The 11,111-nt window shown below is 42.2% G+C and overlaps 1 protein-coding gene across 1 annotated transcript; it reads right to left on the bottom strand.

Annotated features, from left to right (window-relative positions):
• Positions 1–1,961: 1,961 nt before the first annotated feature.
• metrnla (meteorin like, glial cell differentiation regulator a) lies at positions 1,962–8,180 on the bottom strand. The gene is made up of 4 exons (XM_026325842.2): positions 7,819–8,180; positions 5,842–6,227; positions 3,001–3,060; positions 1,962–2,857 (listed from the first exon to the last, which is right to left on the bottom strand). The coding sequence occupies exons 1-4, from the start codon at positions 7,914–7,916 to the stop codon at positions 2,544–2,546; spliced, it is 858 nt and encodes a 285-aa protein (XP_026181627.1). The 5' UTR covers positions 7,917–8,180; the 3' UTR covers positions 1,962–2,543.
• Between the last annotated feature and the right edge of the window lie 2,931 nt (positions 8,181–11,111).

Genomic DNA, 11,111 nt, shown 5'->3' with positions numbered 1-11,111 from the left:
TCTCAAATGCTGTTACAACAAAATATGACATCAGCGATGTTGCAAGAGTCAGATTAATTCAATGAGCTGCGCCCACTGACACTAGAATTCCTACTGAAGCTGTGCAGAATCTGATGAAATGTTGCTATAAACCTGATATAAGTTAAAATAATATTAATTATCATAGTAACAACAGTCAGGACACAAAAGTTTCTGTAGTATATTAGTATATAAGAAATACTAATTTCTAAGGTAATGTTACCTTTCCAGTAGAGATTTGTTACACAGCTTCTCTTGAGGTCTGATGGTCTTCACTTACTGAAAGCCAACCTGTGATTATACTCATTATCAATTAATCTGCTGATTTGGTCTATAAATCATCAGAAATCTGTGAAAAATGAAAAACAGTCCTTCAGACGTCAAGGACATGTCATCAAATGTCTCATTTTGTGTGGACAATACTACAAAATCCAAAGATTTTAGATGTAAAAAGATAAATGTGTTTCTCATGAGCTTAAATTATTAATTGAATATCAAAATATTTACTGAATAATAAAGTCAGCTGTCTAATCAATGCTAATGAAAGAACCCAAACTGAAACTGTCTCTCTCTCTCTCTCTCGCTCTCTCTCTGTACCTTCTGCACTTACAGTGATGCAGACAGTGATTATGGTGTGCAGGGACGAAGACTTTGTGCATGTGCTACCAGCAGTTGATATTGGCCATATGGTCCAAGCAGATCAAGTCTGACAGCCAGAGACGAAAGAGAGAGCGAAGTCTGACAACCAAGACAGCTGGACCAGCGAAAAGCTCAGTGGCAAAGTAATGTCCACTGACCCTCTTTCTCCTCCTCCTCCCCCTTCCAGGCTCCTAGTCTCCAAAGCGAGAAGGTTCACAGTAAAGGCATCGTTACCATAGAAGCTCTGTTTGTATTTCCCAGTGAGCAATTCTGGGGACCACTGACTTTCAGCTGGAATTCAGACATTCAATACAACCCATAGTGCTGTCTGGAGAAGCAATCGTCAATGTGGGGCAACTTACTGGAAGAAATTCTAGGTGCATTTCCTTCAAATGAAAAGGCAGACGAAAAGAGCCTGAACTGAATGCCATCTTAAATGGCCTGGCTCTCGGGCTGCATCATCTGGTAGCAGAGAGCTCCAATAAACTAATTGGTTCCTTATGTTTTATTTGAGGTGATGAAAATGAAAAGACTACATTTTAAATAGGAGGCCTGAGCAGAAATGTATGTGCCAATCAAAATTTGGATTGTGGTTTGAGTGTGCTGCTTTCTGCTGCATGCCCAGTCACAGGGCTGTATTCAGGTCTGACTTCAGTCCTCTCTCTCACACCAGGCTGCTGCGATGGAACAAAGAGGCCTTTCATGTTGACCTTGACACACGGCCACCCCCATCAACACAGGAACCAATGCAGAGGAATCCACCCCAACTCTCTGATATCAATCTCTACCCGTGGCAGACAATCCTGACTGGAGGCTGAGGTGAACCTTGAAGATAAAGTTAATGCATATCATATGAAAGTGCTTCTATTCCTACAAAGAATATAAAACAACCCACTGGTACCACTAGGAATGTTACATATGATCTGAAATGATCTACTATCCATCTGTGCCTGAAAGTATAATATGTTTAGTTTGGGTATGCAGTCTTACTGTGTCAAAATAACTTAGGCTTAATATAATTGGAGCTGCAACCAAAAAATATTTTCATTGTGAGTAAATCTGTTTATCAAATATATAAACATAGAATTAATTAACTCCCAAACTTAGAATTTGCACAGTGCATACGTCAGTTATTTTATATGTAAAGAGTATAGCAGGGGTGAGCAACCCGTGGTCCTCCAGGGCCCAGTTCTGCTTGTTTTCCAGCTATCCCTGACCTACCCAGTGTTGATCACCTGGATTAGGTGTGTTCAGTTCATCACCCACCGATAAACTACAGAAAAAAAACAAAACAAAACAAATTGTTCCAGGGAACAAAAGCTTTTATTCTCAAAGGCAAAAAAAGAGATTTAGCTTTTTTTGGTTTGCATGTTATTCTTTTTTTTTTTTACAATTACATATCCTGAAAACCACATTAATTCAGGCAATAAATTGCTTTTTTTTTAAACAAAATAAAAATAAGAGGCTTTTACTTTATACATTTCTGTCATAAGAAATAACTTCAGAACTGTACATCAAGCTTTTTACAAAGCAAGCTGAGCTTCAAAATATACAACGTTCATTCACATTTTATACACATAAAAACCAAATGGTCTGTGCTACATTTAAAACCAGGGAGTTCCTCATCTGCAAAAAGACAGTCTGAACACATTTCGCTTTGCATCATGTTCAACATTGAGGACCAAGTCCAGCTGGCATGCTGCTTGGCAACATTCACGAGTTCCACCTTTGTCCCCATAGAGTCACATGACATCAGGAAAGAAGAGCTGCCCTGCCCCTGTGCGAGTCTCTCAGTCTTTTCTCTCCTCGGCATGAACACTTAATTCAGCTCTCCTCCCCACTTAGTGAGGATCTGTTCCATTTCCAATCCTGGACAGGAAAGCCACTCAGTCAGTGTCCACATGACATGGGTTGGTCCCCTGCTTCTGCGCATCCTGATACAGTCTCAGGAATTCTTTGTAGCGTGGAGCACAGCCCATCCAGGCTTCCCCAAACCTCACCGTCCCTGTAAAGAGGAACTCACCCTCACCAGACCTCACCCCACACTGGAGGGGCATCTTGATGTGGCCAGACCAGCTCCGTGCTCTGACACCACCAGATATAAAGACCTGGGTCTTCTGTCTGTAGAGGTGACTGATCTCGACAGTAACAGACGTGCGCTCCTCCTCCTGCTCGACCTTCTTAATGCTGCCCCGTGCCACTGAAAACACCAGGCAGGAAAACGAAATTTCAATACTGGTAACAACTATATTTCATGCTAAATATAATGCTTGCAGTGGACATTTCTGCTAATCCTACAGCAGCAGCAAGCATTTAATTTTTCCAAACAGCACTGTTACTTACCAAAGTCACTGGTACAGACTGCTAGAAGCATCTCAGTGTTGCTGCAGGGCTGACAGGGTGCTAAGTGTAAATAAAGAAAGAGGATGGTTAAGTCTGGAGCCAAAATTTGGAAGAGCAGTACACAAGAAAAAAGAAAAATCCATGATTTCATTAACACTTCTGTTTCTGCAGCATAATAAATTTTTTGAGGCTCCACTTGTTCAACTGTTACTGGGCCTGCCTTACAGAAGTGTGTTCCACACACACACACACACACACAATTTAGGCCACAGTCATGAGGTCTGGGATTTACACCAAAGAGAGCTGAGCATGCTGCTGACAATAAAAGTTACTCATTGCTGTTTGCGTGTTCAATGCTCAAGGGTGCTATTCAGTATCTCTCGACACTCCATGACAAACAAGGACCAGATGAAAATGATGAGGCGAGCAGAGAGATGAGGTGGTGAGCTCTTTCAGTGCTTCAGCGGATCTGCTGAGACTCAAGTCAGCACAATTGCAACTATAACATAAAGCAGCGATTCTAACAGCTTTAAAAGTGGCAGACAGGAAGAACAAAATTACCCATCTTTCACAGGCTAGATTTTACCTTTGACTGGTGGCTGTGAAGCAGCAACTCAGCCGGCCCTCCGCCTGAGCCATTTTATGGAGGCGAAAGGGCCCTAAATGAGAACAGTCACGTCAATGATTAGTTGACTCAAGTGGTCCTGTGGTTGGCTTGACCACCATGCCTTTATTAGCTCTAAACCTGTTTCGGTTTTCCCTTGTGAGTGGCACACAGGTGCAGGTGGGGAGAGGGAGGGGCGTCGAATCAGCAGTGGGCTGAGGGTGGAGCAGCACTGGGTGTCTATCCATTGAAATAAACAAGGAATTATTAAAACTTAACTCAGGTGGACTTGGTGCACCAGAAGCCACTGCGATTTACATATCTGGTCATAAATCTGAGCACAAAGAGTAATCCAGTTTAGAGATTATGCTGTCAAAAGTGTGTAGACCCTAAACTTGGATTAAGTCTAAAAACACAAGATAGGTGTGTCCTCTGTCAGGAGCAAAGCTGGAGCTTATTTTTAGCTCCCTTGTCCAGAGTTGAGGGTATAAGGGTGAGGGTTGAGCAGGTCTTAGGTCAGCTTGTGTAGCAACATGAGGCGCTGCTGGATGGCTAGAGAGATCAGAGGTCAAATAGCCACAAGCTTGGAAGGCTTAAAAACAGCTGGAGAGCTGCGAGACTTCTGAGCAGCCGACCTCACCCCAAACCCAGAGCAGAGTGCAAAGGCGCTTTGAAGTGAGCCTGCGTGCTGCCATGGCATCAGACAGAGGAGCGAGCCGAGGCCCAAACCCAGGAGTGTTTTTCCTTTCCTCCAAAGCAAAGCCTAGGGCTCACATGTCAGACATGAAACAGAACCACAGGAATGGGCTGAGAGCCGAGTCAGCATCTCTCTCTAGCCCATACACATGCAGCACTGCTCTGATCAGAACCACTTCACAGGAGCAGAGAAGGATGAGGGATGGGAGGGGTGGAGGGGGCACATTATGGTGTCCCTGCAACATCTGGGCCCTGATGCATTCCACTGTAATGGAGCACAACTTGCTAATACCACTTGGCACAGATGAGAACCACTACAAACAGTCAGGAAGAGAGAGGGGTGATATATGGAGGGGAGAGGAATGAAAAGAAAAATACTAGAATGATAAATAGACAAGAAAGAAATTAAGAGGTAGGAAATAGTGAGATGGAAGAGAAGAAAAGGGAGAATAATTTAAGTGAGCTGAAAGGCAGGCCAAGGGAGTGACAGCGTTCAAAGAAGGACTTGGGGAGGACAGCCTATATGCTCCTACAAGTTCCTCCCAACATCTGGTTGGAAATACATTCCAGTTTGACGGTGAGCAACTCAATCCCAGCACAGCAGGTCAGAGAGAAGAGGAAGGGAGCGATAAAAAAAAAAAAAAAAAACACAGAAGATGACGAGACGCGAAGGAGAACTCAATCCACCAGTCCAGGCTTCAGATGACACGAGACCACTGTCTTAGTGAATCATCCCTGTGTTATCTCAGGCCACATCCCAGCACCAAGCACACCAAACAACTTCATGCTCACTCCTCTGCATTTAACACTCTCTCTCTCTCGCTCGCTCTCTCTGCTTCCCTTCTCTCTGCTGGGCCAAGTAGTGACGCAGAATGTGGATATATGAACCCAGAGAGCCGTGAAAACAGATGTGGGCCTGATACTGCTCATATTTTGCTTTAGGTGGAAAAAAAAACACAGTTGCGCAGCTTGAAACTGTGCAGGTTTGGCAGGTACGCTGCATGAAAATACATGGCTGTTATTCAATGGAGGCCCTGTCTGTGGCTGTACCCTTCCACACAAGACATAGAAATACAGTTTAGAGTCATATAGCATTCTCTAGTCGAGTGTGGATAGTTGTTAAATATCATTATCCTAAAAAACAAAAAACCCATAAAGCCATAAAGGCTTCAGCTTGTGATGTTTTGATACTTACAGTTAAAAAGTTGGAGTTTGACAAGAAATATGTTCTCTCCTAACCAAACTGTACAGACAACTCTACCAGAGGAATGGACTTTGGCTTCAGCATAGTGTATTGGAGCAAATGCTGAGTTTCCTACTATTAAGGTCCAACTTAAAAGTTTCCACCAGTAGATGGCTGCATTTAGTGCGCAGAACACAATACAGAAACAAAGCACAAAGGAACCTAGTTTCTAGAGGGAATTAAGCAAAAATAAGGCTGCAGACCTTTATAATGGCTACGTAGATGAAATGTAATTATCTACAGATTTACTACTAATATGGTACTGCATAAGTATTATAAATGACATGAGTCTTAGTACCCAGTGAGTGCGCCTCTGTTCCCAGCCTATTGCTCACTAGCTCATACTGGAACGCTGTGATCCGCCGGCTGATGTCCATGTGCGGGACAGCCTCGATGAACAGCGAACCCTCCTGGATGCTGAAGCAGTGCACCTTGCCCTGGGCCTGGTCGTCTTCTCGCAGCAGTAACCGCAGCTTGCCATTGTGGTCCAGGTAGATGTTGGTACCTCTGGAGTCTGTGGATGGTTTAATGCACACCGAGAGGCGAGCGGCAGCAGGGGAGAGCATGTTGGGACTGAGGTTGACGATGATGGCACCTGTGGGATAGAGCCACTCCAGAGAACCCTGGGAGCAACGTAGGTATACCTGCTCCACATCCCTGGCATGGCCTTCATGGGTGAGACCACTAGAGGAAAAGAAAGAGAAAGACATGAGCAGACATCAACTATGAAAGGCTGAAAGTGGCAGTTATTGTCAAGATTTCTTAACTGTACAACCACAAAAATCCGGTGTGAAAGCTTTCATTGTGGAGATGTTTTAAACTCAGGCTGAAACCTTTTTGTCTTCAGTACAGCATAACTGTATTTATTCAGTCATCATAAAATCTTCTGGTAATTTAAAAGACTGAATAAATTGACCAAGGTGAAGAACTCTGGCAGACTGCGAGGACATTAGACCACATTCCTCCTAAAGCATCAAGGGCCGTCTGTGCGCAAGACTGGCTGCATGACCAGTCACGAGCCGGAGCAGCCAAACTGACCTCAGCTCCAACACACACTCCCCTTACCACATTGTTTCTCTCAGAGCTTTGGCAAAATGCACCACTGGCAGGCTGCCTTTGGGAAGAGTTTGGAAGCAAAAATGGATGAATGGAGGGACACAGGGGCTTCTGGGCAGACAAGAGCAGCAACAGTAGCTGGGCCTGCTGCATGCAAGTGCAAATGCAGGTCACGCACTGAACCTCCCCTTGCTTTCAAGCCACCAAAGAGACTGGAAGAGACTTGTCCGGGCAGCACTTCGGACTGTGGCGCCAGCATGACCAAATGACTCCCTCCAGAACTTAATGCCTGGTCAGGGTTTGAGAACTTCAGTCCGTCAGTCATTCTGTGGCACAGCCAGAGGCAGTAATCCATCAACAGTCTACCAGCATGTACATGCCAAGCTTGTGGTTTGACTCTGGGGGAGGAACGCCCAGTTTCCTGAAAATGAGATGCTGAAATTCAAATTTGCCATAGATCTAAAGTAACCCATGGCACATGCTGAGCATATGCAGCTGAAGCCCCATAACCAGGCTCTAGTAAGCATGCCTCTAATTAAGTCCTTTCTAACTTCATCATTTCTGCATGCAATTAAAGGAGATTAGTCAAGAGTCTCACTAATGAACAACAGATCATTGGTTCAGAGCTCAAAGTACAATATACTGCCTACCCATCCTGAGTGGAGGATGAAAACAAAACCACACTATTTGAGGCATGGCCTGCAAAACAGATTTCAGCAGATGTTTGATGGGATGTGAAACTTTCCAGAATATATTTTGTGAATATGTTCAAAAATGTTTTAAAAAGTCAAACATTTGTGGGTAATAAGAACCCCGAGGCACAAGTATGAGCTACATTTTCCAACATAACTGTGCTGATAAATTTCATAATCCAATCATATCATTCGAAATAATAAGGACCTCAAGTGTTTCACTTTTTGGTGCGTATGATGATGATAAATCCATTAGTCATTCATGAATCCAACACATTCCTGCGAAAAATGATTTCTATTTAACTCAGCTGTGCTTTTCAGTCAGTGAATACAGTTTATAGACTTAATCCACAGGTTTTATATCAATATTTTCTTATAACTGGCTGTTTGTCGTTCATCTCTGCTGCATGGTTTCACATCACCGCAGAGTTTCGGTCAGTCCTCTCAGGTCGCTCTCCGCAGATGACTTACTTTCGGACTTTATTAGTTAAACCTGACATTTTGGTCAAGAACACAGTCATCCTCACCTGCCCTTCCAGCTGCATTGGTCGCTTGAGTATTGGCAAAAAGAAATCCGACAGAGCAAGAGAAACGGCAGCAGGGAGGCCAGCATCGGGGTGAGCATGTTTATCTCTCCGCTCACTTTGCCTCTTCTCGACTGAAACTACGATAAAGTCCACCGCCGTATTTTCCAGCTACATAGCGTTTCCATATGCCCCCGGTCCTCTCCGCGCTGCTGGCCGTGGGCCCCCCTCTTCCTCTCGGATGGCTCAGATTGAATAAAGTCGCTTATTCAAACTGGGTCGTGGACGCTCAGCGCTGACAGCCCTGCGTAAAATGCGGAGCGAGTTCAGCGCCTCTGCAGCCCCGACTGCTCTCCACGTCACACCCCATCCACTGCAATTTATCACTATGCTGCCTTCAGGTGCTCAGCCGAGGCTCCGACATCCCAGCTATCAAAAACAATAAAACCACATGAGTGCTTTTCTAGTCTAAAAATATTTCAGTCACCGGTAAAATAAAAATTAATTCTTTATTTTATTTAATTAAAAAAACTATGAGACAGTTAACACAAAGGATAGCCTACTTAACAGATAATTACTTACTAACAAAGTATTAATAAAGACAAACGTTAGCTCACAGTGGCACAGCTGCTGGCAAAGGCAAAGTTTTGTGGTTGTTCGTTTTGTGTTTGTCCTAATGACAGTTATTTGCATACTATTTGTGTCAGTTGTAAGGTCATATTAAATAGTCACATGAAGTTAAAAAAAAAAGATCATTGCTTTTACTCTTGTGATTGTAAAAGAAAAAAATAATTCTTTTCTGATCACATCCTCACAGGAAAATAATGTTTCTTATGTGAATAACAATAGTATGACTGTGAAAACACAAATATAAGAAATAAAATAATGTATGCGTCCTATGATTGTTTCAGTATTTTCTCAGTTATTAATTTGTCACAAAAAAATATTCACGTTTCCAAAATATTGTTTTTTGAAATGATATGTTGTGGGACTGATCTGACAATGAAAGTTCTGACAGCACATTAAGGCACCATAAAAATCAGTTTGCAGTGGCGTTTCTCTGCTCTTAAAATATGCTCCTGTACCCAGTCAGGTCTTTGCTAAAGTTTGTGAAAAGGAAGAAAATCATCTGAACAAATCACACAACTTGTTAAGTCCGGTCCATTATTTACTCAGGGACTGAGCTAATATTGTGACAGCTATCTTCTTCTTCAGTTAAGCATGAGTGGCTGTCATGAACAGCCACTCAAATGAAGTCTAATGAAGCTCATCTGCAGAATCTGCACTTGTATTAAGCCATAAGAATTGTGACAGCAGTATTACGGCTATACAGCTTTGCTCAGTTTACTGCATTGTGAAATAGTTTTGCCAATGGCAGTAGTTGTATTTGAAGATTAAAGGGCTGACAAATGGTGATTTAATTCTGCTATGTACCTGTGTTTATCTGCATTATGCTTAAAACACCACTGATTTTATAGATGTTGATAGAGTTATTTGTAAAAATGTTTTTTTGTGTGAGAAACGCAGCTCAAGAAGGCGGCACAGTCAATTACTATCTGCAGGGCTAAAATGTTGTTATTTTACTCACATCCTGGAGACATATGTTGTTATTTATGTTGACATGATTTTGTGGTCAGAACGAAGGACCGACTGAAGTCAAAAATCATTAGTTTCATGTTGTTTTTGGTGAAGTAGTGCTGGTTCTGTGCCTAAAATTTAAATAATGTCAATGTGGCTCCATGATTTAACTTTATAAGTTCAGAATTTTGAACTTAATTAAGTGGGAATTAGGAAAACCAAACCATGGATTCTATACAGTCATTTCATAGCATCCAGTGAAAAAGAAAAAAAAAATACTACTAAGGTACATTATTAAGTTATTTAAACAATTGATCTATAACTTTATGACACACAAGACCCAACCAGAATTTGAAGACAACCCTGCACAGTCTCGTAGTTAACAGGTAGCTTTGTTTCCAAATGTAACAAGAGCTGCAGAGACAGCAGCAGGGTCCGTTGCCATTGGGTGCATCTGTAAACATAAACTACTCATCATCCAAGTAATAGATCCTGGGTCACGTTTTCTTATGAAACAAGATGTTTTGTGAATAGTGTTTGGCATGGAAAAGAAACCCGTCTGACGAGGAAAACCAGAGCAGTTTGTAACTGCTACTTTTCCTCTCTGGTTTCTTAAGAGTTTGTGGCTGGTTGGTGATCAACATGTTTGGGTTACTGACCTGACATACAGGATGCATGTCCTGGCTTGGGCCAAATGCTGCCAAAGGGCCCTAATAAATGTATGTGGAGGATAGTTTTAGGTTAGGTTTAACTAGACTGTAAATGTTCTCTCTCTAATAAAATTGCAGAAACTCTTGACCATTCTCCAGACTTGTAAACTGACTGACCTTTTAGTAATGTTTGTGTAATTTGGATTAGAAGTCTGGCTTGTGAGTGTGTGATCTGGTTTCTGTGTAGACCTTGCAGTATCGCAGACTGCCTGGGAGTTGTACTTCTTCAACAAGACGTGTTTGGACATGACTTCTGAGAATCGAGCACAATGACACCTGCACTCCTAACCAAGGCTACACCTGTAAGAGTTTCTTAATGATGACTGTGGATTACATTATTACCTTTTATACTGGTTCCTTGTGATTTTCTTAGGGGAACTGTACAGATTTTTCCATCAGTTGATGTGTCTATGCTGCATATAGTCAAAAGTACAAATCCTTTCATGGTTCCAAAGGGATATGTGCATAATATGATAAATGATAGTTTGATCAAAACGTGCATAGACTTTATATTTTGTTTATCAGCCAGACAAATCAAGCAAAAATTAAACACACTACCACTGGTCCTGGGGAACTGTGATGGACATATTAACTTAACATATGTGTAATTTATATTTTATAGATCAAGTGGTTGACTGAAAATTAAAATAGATTTAATTGCAACCTACTCAACTCCTGGTTGGATTGACATATTATGCAACTAGGATATTGCTTCTGTTTTCCACGAGTTTAATTGCCCTCATCTTGTTATTCCAGTTGCTTGATCACTTGCTGCCAGTGCCTGTTATTTTCTCACTCATTGCAGCTTTAAGGAAGCAGGTTTAGCTCTCACCCTCCACCTGTCAGAAGTTTCAATGGTGGTGGGAACGGAGAAAACAAACTGATGACAGATAGTGGGAGACTGAAAAACAGACAGTTAATCATAATCATACGCTGTGCTCCTGTTGTTGGTTTTGAATTGAAACTTGGCAGAGGAACCCTGATATTCAACATTGAAGCAGTGAGTTG

This window comes from Mastacembelus armatus, chromosome 8 (assembly GCF_900324485.2).
Source record: "Mastacembelus armatus chromosome 8, fMasArm1.2, whole genome shotgun sequence".
In the NCBI taxonomy this organism is placed as follows: Eukaryota; Metazoa; Chordata; class Actinopteri; order Synbranchiformes; family Mastacembelidae; genus Mastacembelus; species Mastacembelus armatus.
The sequence above is the reverse complement of the archived record's forward strand: the minus strand, read 5'-3'. Positions and strand labels throughout refer to the sequence as shown.